The sequence below is a fragment of the Balaenoptera acutorostrata genome, chromosome X (genome assembly GCF_949987535.1).
Source record: "Balaenoptera acutorostrata chromosome X, mBalAcu1.1, whole genome shotgun sequence".
Lineage (NCBI taxonomy): Eukaryota > Metazoa > Chordata > Mammalia > Artiodactyla > Balaenopteridae > Balaenoptera > Balaenoptera acutorostrata.
Window position 1 is genome coordinate 80410276 of NC_080085.1, and position 23702 is coordinate 80433977.

General features: G+C 32.4%; 1 protein-coding gene across 2 annotated transcripts in view; it reads left to right on the forward strand.

Annotated features, from left to right (window-relative positions):
- The window catches only part of PCDH11X (protocadherin 11 X-linked), a 698845-nt gene that overhangs the window by 88939 nt on the left and 586204 nt on the right, over positions 1 to 23702 (forward strand). Inside the window, exon 4 of one of the 2 annotated variants that reach the window (XM_057538561.1) lies at positions 395 to 7258. The exons of the other annotated variant lie outside the window; for it this stretch is intronic. Within the exon in view, the coding sequence (XP_057394544.1) occupies positions 395 to 439 (45 nt within the window). The 3' untranslated portion in view covers positions 440 to 7258. Of the gene's footprint in view, positions 1 to 394; positions 7259 to 23702 lie in introns of those variants that run through there. 2 annotated transcript variants of the gene reach the window in all.

Here is a 23702-nt window from a genome sequence, read left to right on the forward strand (position 1 = left end):
GCCAAAACGAAATCTTGCTTAACACAGTTCTCCCATTAAAATATTGTGAAGACTATACATTTGAAAAATAGGGGAACAAAAATGAACTTATTATTTTGAAAGGGCCTTCTGTGTACAAGTCACTGTATTAGTCATGTATTTGAGGTACTTCATTTCAAAAAGAAATAATTCATGGTTACATGAGTGTAGGTATTATACATGGATTCAAAATGGTAAGAGGAGTCTGAGTTAGCTTGGAATAGGCTTGGTATTTACTACTGTTACATTCCATAACCTTGATATTGTGCATCTGTATTTTAGCAATGTGAGTTTTAGCCATGTAGCATGCTTGGCAACTAAGACTCCTAGAACACAACCATCTGATTTTGATAACATGTTATTTTTCTTGTCCTAGACTGATTCCAGGACATCAACTATTGAAATCTACAGTGAGATATAACTTTCTAGGAACAACATAATTCTATTCCCCTTCCAAAAAACTCCAATGATTTGTGATTTCAAAATTTGGCTAAGATCATTTATCTTGTAATCTGGATTTCCCACTATAAAAGCAAGCAAAACAAAAACCACCTTAAAAATTATGTCCCACTGAACACCATGCTTACTTTAGCTGTAATCTTGCAATCGAAATTTTAAATTTGTGGAAGGAACAGTGCAGTGTGATAAAAAAAAAGTTTTATCATGCTGTTTCTCGATTTGCTTCCTCTGAATGCCAACAAGTGTGATGTAATATAATGTGTCTTGATGTACAAACTGATGGTTAATGTATCAATCATGAAACATGGAATTACTTGCCCTGTCTGATTGCTGAAGAATTTAAACATCATCTCCGGGAGTTTGGAAGTGAAGCTGAACTATCCAAGCTACCCTCTGAAAGGTATCCAAGGGCAAGAGATTTTCTTTAATATCAAAAATACAAACAGCAACAACAAAAAAAACACTTAAGATCATTTTTTGGAAAATATTCACTACTATAGTGTTGTTGAGAAAATAATTATAATTATCCATCACTCTGCTGAAAAGTTAGATGATATAAAATAATTTTAATGGGTTTTTATGTTGATTGTAATCATGTTGTTCCACTACTTTAATCATTAAAAAATTATTTTTGTTGTAATCATGTTTCTTTTTTTCTATAAATACTGAAAAAGAAAGAAGTTTTTCTTTTCTATTTTTATCTATCAAAAGAAGAATGTAAAGTTCTTTATACTCCCTGATATTTGGGGGAAAAAAAGTACTGATGTTTGTTATATAGTGAAATGTAATTCCGTTCATATGTAAGTAGAGACAAGGATTTAAATAGGATATTTTGAAAGATTTTATCTTAATTTTGAAACTACCTAGGAAAATATAAGCTACTAGAGTCAAACAGCTAAATAGATCTACATAATATCTCTGGCATTAAATTACTGAATATATTTCATTGCTTTGAGTAATTTGGCCTTTAACTCATTCTTCACAATATGTTGATTAATCAATTTCCTACACAAATGACTAAATGCCTCAAATTTGGTGTACATTAAATTTATTGAGGAAGGAATGATGTGTCCCAATTTTACATTGTATTCTTTAAGCTGCTTATGACTTACTAACAGTACTAACAGAATTTTTTTAAAAGCGTGATTTCTTGGGGTTAAAAGGGAGTATAAAGGACCTTTATAATCACGACATAACATATGTTTCCTGGAATCTCATTCAAATGCTTCATTGTGTATCATTTTACCTTGCAAAGTGTGGATAGGATTTGGTCTATTATGTATGTGCATTAAATTATTGTATTATTTGAAGTGTTCCTTGGTGTAAAGGTATTTAGAAGAGACTTATGCTCTATTTAGCATTTCAAATTAGTGTAATTCTTGGATATTTAATATATAGGCAATATTTTTAAAAGATTTCTGTTAAAATTTAGCATTCCCATTTACTCAGTACAGAATCTCTGGTACCTCCAATAATGTCAAGTTCCTTGAACATGCTTGCTATCTGGCTTTTTAAACATTACTTAGTTAATTATAATGACTGTAAGTGTAACTGTTTTACTGGTAATGAGAAATGTCATGTAAATTATGATATTGTATTACATACTTATAAACAACTATTGTAGAAAAATACTTAAAATTAAATTTTACCTTTGTGAAAGTTATTCATATAGGGTAACTTTATAATCTCTCCCCTATTTCTTCCTGATAAACTAAATATTTCAGTTTAATTTCAAGGAATGTCAAAATTGAGCCAACTTATTATACCTCTAGAGTCAGTGCCCTGCAGGTACCAAGATGTACTAAGAGTAGGAGTTTCCAAAATCCATAGTCTCACTTAACTGTGAAAAAATTATGATGCCCAAGAAAATGAATCAATACTTCACATGTCCCATGATAAACTAGTGTGGCTTCATGACCATTTGTATATGTAATTATTATATAAATGCATTTTAAGTGCTTGTGTCATGACCACCCTGGTCTCTGGTTTTCCACACATTCTGTGAGCTAGAGGAGAATACTTCATTTTTCTTCTACTTCAGCGACCCTTTCCTTTAGGCCTGTGATAAGGAAAACTCCTAATCACTCCTTTGTATATATGAAGATGAAAATGTCTTGAAACAGTTACCCAGAATCTCTTTTAAAAATTCCTCAGTATTTTTATGGGGGTCATCTTTGCAGAAGATGAAAATAGAAACTTTATTTTTAAAGCTGCAAGTGATTCCGTCTCTCAGAATATAATTTCTGTGAGAAAGGAACTTCTCAATTGATTTCTTTCCTGCTCTTTGAGGCTAAAATATTTACCCGTATAAACCAATGATGATTGAGATTTAACTGTATCTAAACTTCAGCCATAGATGAAAATGGATTCTGCTTTTGATTATTAACTACCCTTGATCTGTCCTTTGCTTATGCTTGAGGAAATAATATTAACATTTGAGAATAGTATGGACGACATTGAAACTAATTTTCCACAAAAGCCAGAGAGGACAAAACTATGTATTTTCCTCTTGGTTCCTTCTTATCAGTTGATTTGATGATTCTTTTAATTTAATTATTGGTGTTATTACATGTTTGGCTTACAAGGTCTCAGATATCTTCCCATCTCTTGTGTTGGTATTAATGGACTCCTAGAATATTCTCAATGAAGTGTCCTTGATGGTCTCTCTTGTTCTTATTCTAGTCAGTGAATAGAGAAAAACAGAAGGAAAGCAAATCTTAAGACTAGTCATCAAAGAAACTTTTAGGGATTACCTAATCGATTAACTACAATGTGCTGTATACTTTCATCCCTGCAAACACTCAAAGGAGTATTACTTTCTTTTGATTAAAATCCAAAGTGTATAAATTGAAAAAAATTGCTGAAATACATTTCCTCATTTTACATTAAATATAAAAGTTTATTTTTAGAAGTAGGGTATTCAAGCTATTACATTTCTTAAGTTATTTTTATTTTCAATGATTTAAATTGAAAATTTTATAGAACAGTTTTAATTCTATCCATTAATTAATCTTTTATGTATACTTCTGTTTTCTCTGCTGACCATCCTGTTCACATTATCAATGTGAACACATATACTTTAGAATAATTTTTAAAAGCTGAACTTATATTCAATCAATCATTATTTCATACAATATTTACTAATCCTTTCATTTCAACACAAAACAATGCTGCCACATTTTACAATTTTGTCACCTGCACTCGTCACTGTTTAATTAGATTTTGTAAGTGTCCGTCTAGCTAGGTGTGATTTGAAGCCTGATCTCAACAGAAGTGCTACAGGACAAGCAGAGCTTAAGTAATCTTATATGAACTTAATCTACACTGTGTAAATGCTTCCTACAGGTGCTCTTGTGTAATAGACTTTTTTCTTTAGGTTTTGCTTAGTTTCTGTCTATTTTTATTGTTTAGATTTAGGTTTCTAGCATATTCAAAGGTGCTGTGATAATATAAAGCTGTATGTGTTGTATATAATTATTACTTTTAAAAAGAACTAATGTTCAATTTGTTTTTTCATGCATTATGTGTGTTCATACATAACATCCGTGGTTTTATGTGGTATTTAGAATTAGGAGTGGACTTTTTAAAATTGTAGAGTAGTCATAGGCCTTTATTTTTATTGAACAATGCAATATACATTTGTTGTAGAAAATTCAGGAAATTGTAGATAGATTTTAACTGTATCTATGACAATTTGATGAAGAATTTTAAAACTATTTGTTTTTACTTCAGGCTATACCAGTAAGTTTTTCTTTATAATTTACTTAGTAATTCTGTTTAACCTTTGGAAGTGGTGCACTTTAAAATTACAGAAGTATTCTGCTCTTTTTATATTATAAACTATACATGCAGGATTTTTTACACATAGTGGTAATTGACTTAATTATTACGCATATTGTTTATTTTTATAGATGTATGATTAGACAAATTTATGAAATAATTGAGTCTGATTAGTTGATAGTAAACTAAAGAGGCATACTATATATCTCCACCATGAGACTAATCTGCCCTCAGTGAAAATATCAAGTCATGATGAAAAAGCTTTTCCGTTAAAAAGAATGCCATCTAAATATCTGCCAAAATTTCCCTTAGAATGAACAACCAAGTTATCCATTATAATTATTTCTAAAAAGCCTCATAACCAACTCTTACCTTTTTCAAATTCTAGATATTCTCAATTAAAATTTTATTAACTCTCCCATTTCAAGTGATTAATTATATTTAATTATCCACACATACACTGGTACTATCCAATTAGGAGTAAATCTTTTTCTGTGAAGTGAAAAAAATCACATTCCATTAGGTTTCAGATAGTCAAATTGACATAATAATGGAAATGAAGTACTTCAATGAATATTCTAGACATATATGCACTTTTCTCCCTTGTCCTGGAGCCTTATATTTATTAATTATTCACTGATTTACTTCACAAATGTTATTCTCTTAGAAATGCACTTTAAAAGCATTTTCATTTTTTGTCTTAACACTTAGTAAAAACGTTAGATAACAAAATAATACTTTCATTAGATACTTAGAGAAAATTTGAATAATACCACTTTTACTCTCTTTGGTGGTAGTAGAAGTAAACAAATGTGCAACACTGGTGAAAAATATTATTTTCAGAAGTCTGCAAAATAAACTTTAAAATGTATTTACTCATCTTACTACATATCAGTTTTAACCTCAGATTCAAAATCAACACAGACCACTATTTCAATGATACTTTAAACAGAATTGCTCATAAACACTATCACCTTACACAAAAATGTTTCCTGTAATTCAAGTATACAGCTCAAATAGTTGTTCAGTGTCACAACCTCAAAGTAATTAAACAGACACACACACACACACACACACACAAGAACAAATTTGATCAGCTCTTTTGGTATGTAAACACAGACCTAGTCTCATATTCAGGGTGGGAAAAAACACACAAAAATGGAATTGCATGGATGCTGGAAAACTAATTTATGAACTCCTAAATGAGAGATTATATTTCATTACTAATTTTATTTATTTGATCACTCATTCAGAACTATGTATTGGGTGCCTTTTTTGTAGATAATTATATACATTATTTATGATTTTCAGATTGAATAAGTACATATTTTTCACACAAATATAGTTATTCAAGAGAAGGTGCTGAGTTCTCTTCCAGATAGGTATCGTAGTTTTGTCTACGTGATACTAAAACATCTGGAGGCAAAATACAATTTTTCACTGAATATGGGGATATTTTGTCTACCTGACAAAATTGGCTCCATAAAGACGCAGACTTTATCTAGTACTACAAAATGATATTATAATAGTTTCATTTTAGATAGGAAAAAAGAATTTGACATGCTATATAAAGTTAACATTATCTGAACTAGAGCAATTGATAACATTTAACAACAAAATTCTACATGGTGCTACAATTCAACTTTACATATATAAATTTGAGTTGTTTGTAAGACTATACACACATTTATTTCAAGACGCATACACACTGTAGAAATGATGAGGTACATACAATTAAGTCATTTTGGGTGTGAGACTTAAAAGACAACCATACCAAACTCTTAAAATTAAGAGACCTAATTTTGAGTCTAGAGGAAAATTCATTTTAATTTGATGTTTATGTAATTCTAAAACAGTGGGATTAAAATGGGTTAGGGTATATATAAGCATACATATGTTTGCGTATATGTGTGTATATTTATGTTTTTCAAATTTCTAGCAGAAAAAAGTAATATAAACTTTAAACTAAAGACAACTTGTTCAAAGATCATACATCTATATTTACAATGTTATTCTCTGTTCTTTTAAACTCATGCCTCACTTCCAAACTTTAATCATCCTTTATCCCTTATATCACCCTACATAGCACCTTTTATTTAAAAAAACTCTTGCCACATTCAGTGCATTCTGAATATGTGCTCATGTGTTTTTTACTTTCAAATTATTTTACCTCTAATGTAACTGCAGTACTTCTTTTCATAAAGTTTCCCTGTTTTCTGAAGGATCACAGATCCAATAACATTAAATTATAAATTAAAAATTAAACTAGTTTTCCTATCTAATTACCAGTGTAGATTCTACTTCTCTTCCACACAAAAAAGCTAAGATAAATTTGCCTTCAGTAATAGTCAACTTCTGCTCAGTTGGCATAACTAAAACATATGTAAAAGAATCCATTAAAATAATTATTTTTATTTGCATGAATACCTTATTTAATTTTAATACCTCTGAAACCAAAACAGAGATAAGTAATTCTCTGTTAGTGCTCTGTACAATGTCAGATTTTCAGTTTCATAAGTCTGCAGCTTTGTGGGTTTATGTTTCCATCAAAGGCTAAGATATGGATTTGCCATAATCATATACATGCATACCTACTTATCTATGTATGTGTATACACACATACACTTTTATAAACAGCTTGGTGTGAACTATGGATTGACGTAAATCATGGAAATATTTGTGAGGATAGATTCGGTTTTTAGATTGGGTAATGTGTACAATTTATTATCATTTCTGGTTTTGAGTGGAGCTAGTACTGCGAACTGCCATTGAAGAAAAGCTGTGTAAAGTAACATTAAAATTGTGAAGATTTAAAATACAAGAGCAGTCACAAACAGTCACTCTTAAAATTTTGTTTTTGCTTTGTTATTTGTAGCTGTAATTTTAAAAAAGAATAAACAGGTTTTTGTGTGAATATGTTAGAGTGAATATTATAGGGCATCTTTCAACTGGAATACATGTAGTTACTAACACTGGTTGTATTTGATGTATTTTCAGTGCATAAAGTGTGTGTAATCTGTATTAAGTGAAATACCTATAAATAAAGTTATTTCTGCATTGCAATAACATATCTTCTGATATTTTTTGAAGCGCTTGTTGTCATCAGGGGCTACCAATTTCATTAACATCATCAAGGATCCTAAAATAATTTTTAGCACACTAACATCCTACAATTTCATGGTATAATTCATTATCTGTGTTGTGTTAACCAGAACTTTATATATTGGCATTCCTGATCACTAACATTGAGAGATAACTGGTCCAAAGCAATGAAGCGGATTGAAGTGACTCATATTCAACTAAAGTTTTAGTTTTGTGCATTTTATTGTACTCAAATTCTTTGAATATTGGTAATATGGTACCACTTATTAACTATTGTTTTTCATAGAACATGCTATAGATAATGGAGTTTACCATGAGTTCAAATGAGATGAATTAAATATTTCTTAAACTCCTGCTATGAGCAAAGCAATGTAGAGAATGATGGTGGTTATGGTGAGGGATGGGGTATTAAGGGGTAGAGATGTGGGACAATCAAGGTTCTCCCCTGGTTTCTATTAGTGTAAAAAGCCTTTTACCCAACAAGTTTAATTGAAAGTATGTTAAAAAAAAAAAAAACTTTCAGCTTTTCTAGTGCAGAAAATCCCTGACTATATAAGGTTTAAAAAAAACAAAGAACAAAAAGAAAAAAAATTAAAAGTTTTATCATAATAATTAGGAGGGTGTGTTTGTGTGTGTGTGTGTGTGTGCACATGTGTGTGTGAATATAGCTAGTAGAGTATCTTACAGGTATGTATTAGGTATTCATTCCAAAGTTCTTGAAATCTGAACTGAGCAAGCATATACTTAACCCATTTTAGGAAGCACCTTAAAGTCATCAACACTTTCCCGAATCACATCCAAATAACAAAATACTGTTGATCTTGCCTCTAAAATACCTCAGACATTTCTCCCTTTACACTTACTTATTCAGGTCTTCATCACAAGTTACTGGTTCCACTACTAATAGGTTGTCCTGCTTCCTAGTTTCATTTGTCCAATTTATTTTCTACCCTGTACCCAGAACACTTCCTAAAACACAGATCTGATCAAGTGAAGCCTATGAGAGAAAAGCGTCTGAGTCTTTCCCCATGGCATATAGGATAAAACCTTAATTACTCTATTTTTCAAGGATTTTACAATTTTAATCAGGTCTCCTTGCTCATCCTTATCTCCTACTACTCCATGCACCCCACATTTTTGTCTCACCTACTACTTCTTGTTCCTTGAATATTTCATGCACTTTAATGCTTCCATAAATCTGAACAATTTACCAGAATTACATTAAGCACTTCCTTTGGTTAAGATTCTGTGAGGACAACAAAAATAACTAAGCCATGGTCAGTGAAGTAGAAGTGTAATTGTGGAGATAATGTAAGAAAACATACTTTTAATAGCAGAGAGAATATGATAAAAAATAATAAAAGAATGCTACCTGTGATTTTATTAAAAATGAAAGAAGCCTTGATGGTACCCTTTTCTTCAACATCTTATCTGTTTCTTAACATTAACCTTACATAATTCTTGTGAAATGAAAAGCCTCAACAAATGGCTAGGTCATATAGCTCTTCAAACAGTAGTTGCCGGAAACTATTTCCAGAAAATTGATGTTACATCATTTTTCTTCATTAATCTTAGAAAGATTTTTAAATATTTACCTCAGATACTTTGATTCTTGTTACATTTCCCATCCATGAGTTGCACTTAAAATAAAAACTATCAACGGAAAATTTTAACCCATTTGTTCATCTTAGTATGAACATATACCAGAGAACCACATACTGCTTTTAGGCATTTTGGTAAAAGGAGCATCTCAATGTGACATTTCTTATAAATATGGCAAGAAAAATGTGTTCTTGTCCTCAATAGAGGAACTTTTTCCATGGTGAATGGTAACATATAGATACTGAGAACTCTGGTTAAAATGTGCTGTCTATACATAAAATCTGTCACTGAAGTACTGAGATGAAATGGTCGTCCCAGATAGAAATCATTTTATCCCTTTCCCCCCATACTGAAAGTCAAAATTATCAAATTTGTGAAAACAGGACAGATGGAGAAACCATGGGATATCAAATGTAGATAACATCCAAATTATAACATGGTAGAGCTACCCTGAAAATTCAGAAACCACATATCCCCTCTCCAAATTGAGAGTGTAATACACACACACTCACACGTATATCTTTAAGGAATGCACTTCTTGGCACACATACGGAAAGCAAATACACCACCTGCTTCCCAGAAATAGATGAAAATAAACCACATAGTTCTTAAATTAGCCCTTTTTTTCTTTTGTTCTTATTATGACAGAAAAAAATCTTTCTAAATTGCATGCAGGAAACATCCTTGGAGACTGAGGTTTTGTTTTGGTTAGTTTTTCTTTCATATATATATATATATATATATATATATATATATATATATATATTTATTTTTGCTAAGCAGTCATATCAGGATGCTGGAATGCCAGCATTACTATAAAACATTTCCATACTACATGATGATAGTTTACAAAAATTCATTACTTATTTCACCTCTTTGTGTAAAGGGAATGAACGTCATCATTAGTAGGGAAATAATGTTTCTTTAGCTCAGTTATAATTATTGAGTTTTCCAACTATCCCAGATAAAATAAAAGCTATTACTAACATTCTTAAAGTCAGTGGCTATTTTCTTCAGTACATTACCCCTTGGGAATATAGGGCCACTATAAAGGGGTAATGAAGTTGGAAGATTGGATAGAATGACAAGGCTAAAGACTCAATAACATGAAAACCTTGCAAGAGTAACACATTGCCACATTTCTAGTGAACAAACTTCCCCTTCATATTTGTGTGGTTTTTAATATATTTTTGAAGTGCTTCTATCACAGCAGTGGGAAAATTATTATTCATAAACTACACCCTCACTTATTCTTTTTTCATCTGATAGAGCCAAAAAGTATTTTTTACTCTGATTTATTTCTTGGGAACAATCCTATCTAAAATCAATCTAACTGAAAAATTACCATAGCTATATGCCAAATCTGTCTTAACTATATTCCTACCGTAACTGTCTTTGCGCTTGTGTGTGAAATATTAAATTTCATGGTGCATTTTGCTTTTCATGGAGAAAAATTCCATATCCATTCTCCTAACTCTGATAATAGAGTTGTCAACATTCCCTTTCTTCTTCAAGTTGGTCTGGCTTGTGAAATGTGTTAAAATCGCAGGTTGACTATCACATACGGGCATGGGAAGTATTGGACCTGCTGAGAGAGACTTGCCCTCTTAACACACAAAGGAAATATGCTGTAGGTCAGTCCTCTCTATTCTCTGGGCAACTTTTGTGGTCCCATGTTCAGATAGGAACATGTGTCTTGTCTCTTTTTCTAATCTCTGTCAATCCAATAAGAGAAAAAGCCTCAGTTACTTAGATATGTTCTGGACTAGGTGGCCCTTTCTCCCCTGGAAAATAAGTCTCTGACCATCCCGTCCTTATAATACGTTTTTGTAACTCTTTCTTAGTAAAATCACTCTTTGATGTACTTCAGTCAAATCACCTGAACACTCTCATTCCCTGAGCAGTGATCACTGCACTCGTTACAATGAAAATATGCACTGTATGGAGAGTAAAGTTTACCCACCATAACCTGCTATTCTGAAATTACATTTTTCATGCTGAAAGAAGTATAGTTTGCATAGCTAAAGCAACAAGGTGTTTGAATCTGTGTAAAAGAGACTGAGACACAGGGAGATGGTACTAGTGCTGAAAAAAACAAAAGCCTAACAGGAAAAGAGAAAGAGGTGGTAGGAGCCAAAAGGTTAAAACCATGGCTTTCTCCAGGTCGTCCTCATTCACTCAACCATTAGACAGTGATTGAGTACATACTTTGGATAAGGCCTTACTACAAAGTTAGGTTATGCCTGAACTTGGCCTTAGGGGAAGTAGTCCAACAATAGAAGCTGTGTATGCAAATGATGGTTACCAGGTGGTCCACAAAACCAGTACTCTTACAGATGGGACTAAATTAAAATTTTAAAGGTACAGCTAATTTTTTCCAGGAAAATAACTGTTAGATCAGAAAACTTAATGTTAACTGGTTAACTGGTGTTAATAGTGTTGACTGAGGTAGAGATATAGCTACTTCTCCAAGTAAATCTAACTGGTTAATTTAATCATGAGAAATTTGTTCAGCATACACATTCACAAAGAAAGTACTTTTTCTGACTTTTTAAACTTTCTCTTTTATCCATTTGTTACAGAATTTGAAATTTTAATATTTGGTTCATGTCAATGTGAACTAAGTATTGGGTCATATAGCTAACTGAGCATTTCTTTTTTTTTTTTTTTTTACATCTTTATTGGCGTATAATTGCTTTACAATGGTGTGTTAGTTTCTGCTTTATAACAAAGTGAATCAGCTATACATAAACATATATCCCCATATCTCCTTCCTCTTGTGTCTCCCTCCCATCCTCCTTATCCCACCCCTCTAGGTGATCACAAAGCACCAAGCTGATCTCCCTGTGCTATGCAGCTGCTTCCCACTAGCTATTTTACATTTGGTAGTATATATATATGTCCATGTCACTATCTCACTTCGTCCCAGCTTACCCTTCCCCCTCCCCCTGTCCTCAAGTCCATTCTCTACGCCTGCATCTTTATTCCTGTCCTGACCTTAGGTTCTTCAGAACTTTTTTTTTTTTTTAGATTCCATATATATGTGTTAGCATACGGTATTTGTTTTTCTCTTTCTGACTTACTTCACTCTGTATGACAGACTCTAGGCCCATCCACCTCACTACAAATAACTCAGTTTCATTTCTTTTTATAGCTGAGTAATATTCCATCATATATATGTGCCACATCTTCTTTATCCATTCATCTGTCAATGGGCACTTAGGTTGCTTCCATGTCCTGACTATTGTAAATAGAGCTTCAATGAACATTGTGGTACATGACTCTTTTTGAATTATGGTTCCTCAGGGTATATGCCCAGTAGTGGGATTGCTGGGTCGTATGGTAGTTCTATTTTTAGTTTTTTAAATAACCTCCATACTGTTCTCCATAGTGGCTGTATCAATTTACATTCCCACCAACAGTGCAAGAGGGTTTCCTTTTCTCCACATCCTATCCAGCATTTATTGTTTGTAGATTTTTTGATGATGGCCATTCTGACTGGTGTGAGGTGATACCTGATTGCAGTTTTGATTTGCATTTCTCTAACGATTAGTGATGTCGAGCATCCTTTCATGTGTTTGTTGGCAATCTGTATATCTTCTTTGGAGAAATGTCTGTGTAGGTCTTCTGCCCATTTATGGATTGGGTTGTTTGTTTTTTTGATATTGAGCTGCATGAGCTGCTTGTAAATTTTGGAGATTAATCCTTTGTCTAACTAACTATTTCTTATTTATGGGTTAGTGCCATTTAGTTTATTGGTTTTTATTTTCCTCTTACATTCTCAAATGCTTTCTCAATTTGAATAAAGTAGACCATAGAAAGACAAGAAAAAAAAAAACATGGCTTTCTCTCTAACATTTCTTCAATTTCATCAACTTATGTCTTCATTAATTTGACTCTCCCTGGTAATGCTTACTATTGGCCCTTGTATTGTACAGAAGATCATTCTTAAAGGTTCATATATTCATCCCCCAAGCTTTTACCCTTTCTCCCTTCCCTAGCAGAAACATCAAGTAGTCATTTATATTACCCCTGAGGTTTCCCTTTTCCTAAAGGAATCTAATAATTCAGAAAGATCTCCATATAAGTTTCAATTTCCAGGGAGATCTAGATCTATAAATACTAATATGATATATATATATATTAAAATAGAGTTAATTGAACTTAAGTTTAAATCCTAATTTAAAAAGGAAAACTAGGAAGACAAAGGTTTTCTTCTAATGATAACATTTTTGTTTTGAATTTGGATAAATATTTTACTTGCATTATTGAAAATGCTTTTTACTCTTCTGGTTGTATTATGCTGACCAATCTAATTCCCAGATCTGTAGTATTCCCTGTAACCTTTAGGAGCTGTATTATTACATCTGTGATCTGCTTCTATTTCAGAGATACAAGGAACCTTAGAGACCATGTGGTATCCTAGTCTGCCTCTATTATTTGACAGATAGTGGAACCAAGGCCCAGAGAGAAAACAGACGTTTACTGAGCACCTATTTTATGTCAGGCAGTGTGCTAGGCACCTTACATATAATAGTTATTTATCTCAGAGTAAGTGGCCAAGAGAGGATCTGTGGTTAGATCTAATTAACTCTCAAGTTCTCCTTCCTCTCTATTTCATCACATGTCTGGCAGAGCTGTGGCTCCCACAGCTCTTGATTTGAAGTTCAGAGGTCCTTAACTTTTACCATCTTCTTATGAAATTTCTCCTCTGCTGTACAAATCAACACCCAGTAAACTGTTGTAGATTTTCCCAACTCTCTTTGCCCCTTTCTGGACTCATGCTCATGTATTTAAGCTCAGACAGATGATCTTTTAGATGATTCTTGTTATTAGATTTTCATAAGGTTGACAAGCACCATGTTCATTCTGAAAGCTATGGGGCATAATTCCCCATGAACAGGTCAGTTGGAAAAACGCAAATAGTGTAGACAAAGAAGCCTCTCTTCTTCCATCTACTTCCACTCTCAATATATGAACCCCTGAACAAACTTTGAAAATAGTGGCTATTCAAAAAGTGTTTAATCAAATTGAACTTTCTGTAGAAAGTTCCCTTTCCATTCTGCCTTTTCAATATTTAAAACATAATATGATTCTAAAGTTCTACAGTTTGGTAAGCCACAAGTTGAGTTGAAAGTACATGTGTGTCACCAAATATAAATTAATTTCTACATCAATTTATAATGAAAAGGAGCATTGTAACACATTCAGTATAGTTATGAATGTCTCATTAACCTGATGAGATGTATAACCAGAAATATATATATCAAATATGGACAACCAGCTATCTATAAAAAGTATTGAAAATTATTAAATCAAATACAATATGAATTTTTAGTCATTTAGAATTATTAACTTTGGATTACATAGGAGAAATTGAAAAAAATATTTTGTTTCTGGGTTACGTTTCCTAGTTTAACCAATTCATATGTAGCTATAGGAACATTAATTATTAGTGGTGTCCAACATATGCTAAACAATATTATATAATTTTTTTTTCAAATGGGAAAGGTTCACTACTTACTTAGGAAGTTGCCTTAACTCCTTAAGACAATTTAGGGAACATATATATCAAATGTCCATGCTACATTAGGTTCTGAAAATAAGATTGGAAAAAAGATGGAAAGGAGGAAAGGATAATTCAAAGAAAATTTTGGGAGTGCCTGCTAGGCACCAGGAGTAGTGCTAGGCACACTGCACAGCAAGATGTATTGGGACGTGATTGGGCTTTAGAGTCAGATAGACTTGTTTTCCAAATCTGGATTTTTAGATATTAGCTGTATGCTTGTAACCTTTTTGAACCTCAGAATCATCTGTGATAATCAAGATGTTCAATTAACAGGATTGTAAGTGAGGATTCAATGAGATTGTGTATAAAAATTTGCATTGTACAGTGTCTGGCATAAAGCAGACAATAAATGTAAGTCCTGTTGCACATTGATGAACTCATCTAACCTGAACAATACAGTGAGCTAGATATTATTGATATCATACCCATTTTATAGATTAAAACCAAACCAACAAACTGGGTCTTGGGGGCTTCCAATATTTGCCCAAGCCCAATTTAACCAATTTAAGTACTCTTTACCCTACATCACAGCTATTTAAAATCAAGAATCTAGTCAACTGTATTTTTTATTAACTGCTTAACTAATGCTCAGCCACAAAGCAGCCTTGCCTCTTGAACCCTATCATGTGTGTTCTTTACAGGAGCCTGAAAAGAAGTATTGAGTATTGCTCTAGGCAATAATAACTTTAAAATCCTTTCAGTTGTAGGTGAATGAATTTTTAAATGTAGCTGGTGGAAATAAAGTTTGGCATTCTAAGGATTGTGAAAACTACTGACAAGCCTAACTTAGTGTTAGAATCATAAAATGTTCGATGAAGAAGACTCAGAATGTGAGAGTGATTTGCCCAAGGTCATATGGTTAGGATTTTAAAAGAATCAGGTGATGAGTGTTAATGTCCTGACTTCCAGTTCAGGATTCTTACCACTACATACACAACCTATTCAGTCTGATAACTTTGTGCCCTGAATAACAACGGTACAAAGTGGCATTGAATAATATTAAAATTGTGAAAAAACGTGAAACTAACAAAAATAAAACTGTTGTAGGAATCAGATTGTGGTTGAGGTTTAAGGTTTCCTATGTAATAAATCTGCTGTCACCTTGAAAGATCATATCCTCTCTGAGACTCAGTTTCTTCATGTGCAAAATGAGGAGGATGGGTTTTTCAGAACCTCAAATGAGATGATTTTGCAAAAATCATTTTAAAAATGAGAGATCTACATAAATGATAATTATTATCAATACAATAGAACTAAAAAAGCCTTTAAAACTGCTCTATAATCATGTTTCTTCCCTCACAGGACACTGAAAATGATGGGTTCTTGATTACAAGTATCTAATTAATATTTCATGCAAGTTCCCAAAATGGCCAGCTTATGATTATATAGGGAGACTGGGAGACTCCTGTGTTTCTGAAATGCACTTGCTAATTCTTGAACTAAATTATATCAAGTATTTCTTAGAATAGTTTGTAAGCACATGGAATCAAATTCCTTAAAACCATGGGTTTTGCCTGGCATTTAATTAAGGAAGCTGAGACAGCTTTCAGTGGCAAGTGAGAGCCATTTTAGAAACGATAGAGCTATAGTGAGTCTTCTCAAAAAAAAAAAAAAAAAAAAGGGAGAAAACTGTTCCTGTGTACCTACCATGTCTGTGATAGGCACACTGGGGCAGCAGGAAGGGGGTTAGCTTCCAAATCAGGCAGTGTGTGTTCTAACCCTGACTTTGTTATCTTTAGCTGTTGGGTCTTGCATAAAACTTGTTAATGTTTCTGAGTCTTGGGATCTTCATCCATAAAAATGGCTACAATAAGGTCAAACTCATAAGGTTGCTGTGAGAATTAAATGAGATACCCTATAAAATGTGGCTGGCACATAACAGACACTTAATTAGTGCTAATGCCCTTCATCAATTGTCTCAACTAATCCACCCAACAACCCAGTGAACAAGGTATTATTAGTATCATCCTCACATTGCAAACTAAATTGAGGGACTGAGTCTCAAGAGTTTCAATGGTTTGCTCAAGCTCAGGCAACTGGTAATTGGCCTGTCTGGAATTTTACCAAGATTGACCTGACTCTCAGTTTCAAGTCCACTGTCCATTTCCTATCCAAAGTTAACTTCCTGTCCACTGTCCTGCCTCTGGCATAAGACCCAAAACGCCTCTGTTCAGAGGTAGTTTACAAACTCAGAAAATTCAAGTTGTTTGGCATGGCATTAAACATATACTTAATTATCTTTTTCACATTCTTTTTCCTTAGGCATAAGGAGATAAGAGTAAGACTCTATTTTTCTGAACTGTGAATAAATGACTTTAGAGGGGAAAGTTTATAATATAATGATAAGAATCTGACTTAATATGTCATTTTAATATTAGCCATTTTACTCTATTATCTTGTATACATGAATGGTTATCTTACAAAGGATAGTTCTAATTAAAATAGGTATCGAGAGATAAAACATTAAGAAAAAAATTTTAATAGAGCCTAGGTTCAACATAATTAGAATTCACATGCTATGGAAAACAAATTGCATAAAAACATTGTTTGAAGATTTAAATTATATCATATATTGTCTAGAATCTGTTAAATATTTTTTAATTAAATGTTTTATTTCCATCACAACTGGAATGCTAGGTTGTTCATATTGGTTTAGCAAACCAAATTACACATCCATGAAATTTTAAATGAATAGGTTATAGATTTTCAGCTCAGGAGCACAATTATTTTATTTCTACTATACTTAATTTTTCTGATTATAAAATTTTATGATAGAAAATTTAGAAAATAATGAAAAAATACAGTGATGAAAATAGAAATCACTTTATATTCCTGCTATTCAAAATTAACTCCTTTTAGCATTTTGATAAATTTCTAATTTTTTCTAAGCATAAGCTTACATATTTAAAACTTGTATATTATTTAAAATGACAGAATTCTGACCATACTGTGACTTTATAAATGATTGTGTTAACTTCTTCATTTAACAAATGAGTAACTCAAAGACTGGTTTTAAAATTGAAAACACATTATCTAGGCCCATAAGTTGTACACCAATGAAAATAAATACCTAAAATACAAGGCAGTATAGGTATCATTTTCATTTTGAGTTTGAGGAGAGAAACCACTGTGAGCTAGAATAGAATGAGAGAGACTCATGGAAGAGAAATAACATGATTTAATTTTTAAAGTAGGATTTAAAATGGAGAGGAATAAAAGTCCCAGTTGGTAGCAATTAAATGAGCGAAAGCACATGTTGTATTTTTAGAACAGGGTCTTCAGCTACCTTTGAGATATATTTAGGAAGATGTGTTAGGGCTGTATTATGGACAACTTTGAGGAGGCAATAATACCAGACTAAAGGAGTTTTGGTATTTATTTTTGGAACACCGTTTCTCGTATATCCTTCCCAAATGGGAAAATTATATTTACTGTCTATATTTCCTCAATTCCCATTCACTCCTCAAAACATTGTGATGTAGTCTCTTCCCACATCTGCTCACTACTCACATCTCTCATCTTGTTAGCAGTGGCCTCCTATTTGCTAAACTCAAAGGACATTTTTCATTTGAGTACCTTTCTCCTTCATTTGACACTTTTCCTCATTCATTCACTCCTTTTGGAGTTCTGTTTTCTTGGTTTCCATGACATATTATTTTCTGATTTTTCTTCTGCCTTATGACAATTTTATTTTCTGTATGTGTGTGAGTACTTCATCATCTGTCCATGGCAGCAGTGTTCATTTTTCTTAGAATTATATCCTTCATCTATTGTTCTCATCACTTCATACTCTCCCTGTTTTTTCATATGTGCCCTATATCCTTATGAGTTTTAATCCCTGTATTTAGCCCTGACCTCTCCCTGCAGTTTTGACAGATGTGTAAAACTTCCCTATGGACATCTTTCCATCATGGATCCCCAAACTCAACATTCTTCGAATGGGATCAGTTCCCTCTGACTTCCTTTTCCCAAATCTGGCTCATTACCTGTATCAACTAATGGAGTCACCATTCACTCAAATCACTGAAGTTGAAAATTTAGGTAATATCCTATGCTTCCTTCTCTCCTGATCTCTCCCCATTCCAATAATTCAACCATCTTTTTTTCTGATCTTACATTTGAAATATTATTAAAATAATGAAAATAATAGCTGATAATATATTTTGAAAATTTACTACAGGCCAGGCATGTGCCAAAAACATCTCATTTAATCCTCATGTTAAGGGTACCATTTTTGCTTTTTCGCTTATGGAGAAAATGGGGCTTAGGGCAGTTGAGTGCTTTGCCACATGTCACACAGTTAATAGTCAGTAGAGGTGGTATTTAAATCCAAATATTTTAATTTCAGATTCCACACTCTTACACACAATGGTAGCCTTTATTGCTTCCTGTCTCTACTACATTGTCCTATTTTAGGTCCTCTTCATCTTTCACCTGGATACATGCAGTAGCTGCTTGAATGGCATTCGTCTTATATCTAGTCTTGTTCCACTCAAACCAGTCTCTACACAACCAATGGATGTTCTATTTCAATTGCAGATTTTATCATTCCACTCCTGTGTTTGAAATCCTTCACTGGCTCCTCATAATTTTCAGGATAAATACCCTAGTTTTTTAGCATAACATACAAAGCTCTCATGATGTTATCTCTGATTACTTTTCAGCCTTAGGTTTCACCCATCCCTCCCTGGGTCATAGTTTATGCTGCAAGAAAATCAGATTGCTTTCAGTTTTCTATTACACAACATGCTGTTCTTAGTCTCTGCAAATTCATTCTTGTTTTTCCTAGTGGAGGCCTGTTCTTTGTCATTCTATTAACATGATTAACTTTCATGAATTCTTTATGACTCAGCTCAGGCTCCTCTACAAAGCCTTCCCTGACCAATTTCCTTCTTACCATGATCACATAAAATCTTTTTCTAATCACTAGACTTTGAGTTGTTTGAGAGAATAGTTTTTGCATTCCCAGCATAAGCACATTCCTGGGATATAATATGTATACCTATATATATATGATGTAAATAATGAGTGGGAAAATATTATGATGAAAACTATTTTTGAGACAACTAACTAAGGAATTAAGGATCATAATGGAAGACAGAAGCCAAGTTTAAAGTAGGGAAATCAGCTAGGAGAATGTTATGTTGAGATCAAAGTTAGAGATAAACACCAGGACTAGTGTGGTGGATGTAGGAATTGAAAATCAGGCTTGACAAATGAAATGGGAGATCAAAGTGAATAACATTTCTAACATGATTCCAAAATTTAAGGCAGTCAGTTGGAGATTAGTAGTTGGAGTTTGAACCAAGGTAGCTAGGAGTGCAAGTTCTATAAAGAATTGGGAGATGACGAGATGGAGAAAAAATGTGTATGTGTTTTCCATGTAAAGATGGGGACACTAATTCCTTTAATCAGTAGGGGGAAAAAGGGTGAGAAGATGAGTGCAGCGATTAAATATTTTGAGATGAACATGGCCTGTATGAAAGCTGTTATATCATAGATAAATAGATATTTAGCACAGTTTTACATATGGCGGGGATATGTTTGAGTTAAACAGTACGACTGTTTATTTATATTTCTTCACTATATGGTTTAGTGGAAACAATCCATCTATGATTGACTGATTAATGAGCAAGGAGTTCTTCAACTACCATCCAGCTTGGATATTTTTTCCCCCAAATAACTTGTATTTGTGGGTAATTGACCCTTTTCTGACTATAAAATAGCATGCAATAGTTATAGAAAGTTTGAAAAATACAGATGAATAGATAAATAAAATAAAGAAAAACAAGTTACTTGCAAATCCACCAACTCAATGACAATAAAAATGTTGTTATTTTCGTATATATTTTCCAATGTTTTTTCTGTGTATATACTCCAGTGATTTTTTTGTTTGATTTTACAAAATTGGGATTATTTTACTATTTTATTAAATATTCTTCTAAAACAAAATTTTTGGTGGCTATATAATATTGCATTATATAGATATCCCATAATACATAAAGTTATCTAATATTTTGGATGCTTCAATATTATGCTATTACAAACATATAATGAAACTTAGTGAACATAAATCTCTCTGTGCACTTACCCAACAGTCAACATTACAATTCACAGAGAAGATTCCATTAAAATCAGTAATGAGTTTAGATCACTATTTGTTAAAATTGTTTTGGACGTTTCATTCAAAACAATAATATGGGGAAAATAATAGATATTGAAAATTAAATGCAGTGCTTTAAATATATAGTGATTTTCTACTGAGAAACTCCAAGAGAAACTTGTGGTAGTATGTAAAGGGACAGCTTTTAGAAGGAAACTTTGGTAATGTGTACCAAAAGTATGCAATTCTACTTCTAGAAATTTATTGTAAGCATAAATAAGAAAAAAAAATTTAAGTGACTGAATTTTAAAACATCTTTATATTTCATCCTATCAGTTATCAAGTACTCTAATAGATATCATTATTAAACACTTTTTTGTTTCTTATATAATATCTGCTATTTGTACATAAAGTAATTTTTATAGAGAAACTTAGTTTACAAAGTTTAATTTTATAGATTTTTTCTGTTAAATTATATTTTCACTTCTGATTGGAAAATAATGTATAATAAATAAATAGTGGGTTTTTAGAGATTGAATGGTATTTCCATTTTCCTTTTGGTGATCTTTTCCCCTTTATATCCATTGTACACATTTTTACTTTAATGGCAGAAAATATAATATTTAGTATATTGTTTATCTCATATAATAGTTGTCATTCTCTCTCTGACTTACTTCACTTAGTATGATATTCTCTAGGTTCATCCATGTTGCTGCAAATGGCATTATTTCATTCTTTTTTATGGCTGAGTAATATTCCATTGTATATATCTGCCACATCTTCTTTATCCATTCATCTGTCAATGGACATTTAAGTTGCTTCCATGTCTTGGCTACTGTACATAGTGCTGCTATGAACAACAGGGGGCATGTGTCTTTTTGAATTAGAGTTTTCTCTAGATATATGCTCAAGAGTGGGATTCCAGGATCATATCATAGCTCTATTTTTAGTTTTTAAAGGAACTTCCATACTGTTTTCCATAGTGGTTGCACCAATTTACGTTCCTACCAACAGCGTACAAGGATTCCCTTTTTCCCCACCCTCTCCAGAATTTATTATTTGTAGATATTTGAGGATGGCCATTCTTATTAGTGTGAGGTGACACCTCATCATGGTTTTGATTTGCACTTCTCTAATAATTAGCAATGTTGAGCATCTTTTCATGTGCCTGTTGGCCATCTGTATGTCTTCTTTGGAAAAATATCTATTTAGGTCTTCTGTCCATTTTTCGATTGGGTTGTTTGGGGTTTTTTTGATATTGAGTTACATGAGATGTTTGTATATTTTCAAAATTAACCCCTTGTCAGTCACATCATTTGCACATACTTTCTCTTATTCCATAGGTTGTGTTTTGGTTTTGTTGATGGTCTCCTTTGCTGTGTAAAAGTTTTTAAGTTTGATTAGTCTCACTTTTTTATTTTTGCTTTTATTTCTTTTGCCTTGGGAGACTGATCTAGGAAAATACTGCCATGATTTATATCAGAGAATGTTTTGCTTATGTTCTCTTTTAGGGGTTTTATGGTGTCATGTCTTATATTTAAGCTTTTAAACCATTTTGAGTTTATTTTTGTATATGGTGTGAGGTAGTGTTCTAACTTCATTGATTTACATGAGGCTGTCAGCTTTCCCAACACCACTTGCTGAAGAGACTGTCTTTTCTCCATTGTACATTTTTGCCTCTTTTGTCAAACATTAATTGACCATAGGTATATGGGTTTATTTCTGGGCTCTCTGTTCTGTTCCATTGATCTATATGTCTGTTTTTGTGCCAATACCACACTGTGTTGATTACTGTAGCTTTGTAGTATTATCTGAATTCTGGGAGGGTTATGCCTCTAGCTTTGTTCTTTTTCCTTAGGATTGCTTTAGAAATTCTGGCTCTTTTGTGGTTCCATATAAATTTTAGGATTATTTGTTCTAGTTCTGTGGAAAATGTCATGGGTAATTTGATAAGGATCACAGTAACTCTGTAGATTTCTTTGGGTACTGTGGCCATTTTAACAATATTAATTTTTCCAAGCCAAGAGCATGTCAACCCATTAGTTCTTAATCTTTATACATGTAACCAGTCACTTGTTATTTTTTTTTCACTTGTTATTTTTAAACCTCAAAACTAATGCTTCAGAGAATTCACTTAGAAAAATTGCAATTCAGGGTGTGGTTTTTCAATGTACATGTAATATCTTTAAATTGTTGTGCCATATTTAAAATAAAGACTAGCATATTCAACACTAGAAAAAAGCGTAATGCTATATATTTAATATTGTAATAAAGAAGACATTTTTAGCTTACAAATAGCTCTAGAAGTTGATGTTAACTTATCACAGTTATGTAGAGATAACTTTAAATCTTATTTTAATAAAATTCAGCATATTGAAGTTTTTGCTTTCTATGTTGGGCATAGAGAGTTAAAGTATCTAATAAACAATGATATATTGAAGAGTCTTCATAATTTTTCAAATTTGTTTTTACTTAGAGTAAAGTGGACTTCACCCTCCCCCATTATTAGAATGGGACAAGCAAGCTGAATCATCGTTGACCCATTATATTAACCATTTTGATAAAAGTGACCTTTTATTTGATCACTGTCTAGACCAGTGATTCACAACACTGGCTGTGCATTAAAATTGCATTTAGAGGTCAGAATCTATCCCATGAGATTCTGACAGAGAAGGTCTGAATTGAAGCCTAGCTATCTTTATTTTTTAATAGCTTAACAAGTGATTTAGATGTGCAAACAGAAATGATAATCATTGAACACAAACATACCTCCATTAAATGAATCCTCGCCCACATATTTGAAACATTGGTCATTAATAAGCTTATTCACTAGACTGAGCTTTTCAATGCCAGGCACAATGTCTATATTAATTTTGTACCCCCAGTAACTAGATCAGTTTTAATTACATAAGCACTTAGAAAACGTTTCTGCTTATTTGATTGTTTTTTTGTTTAATGTAGTAATAATAACTTATTAAATCAGTGAAGAATCATGACATTGGTTAGATTCATAGTAAGTGACAAACAAAATGTTTATGAAATCAGTATTTAAAAATCAAACACAAAACT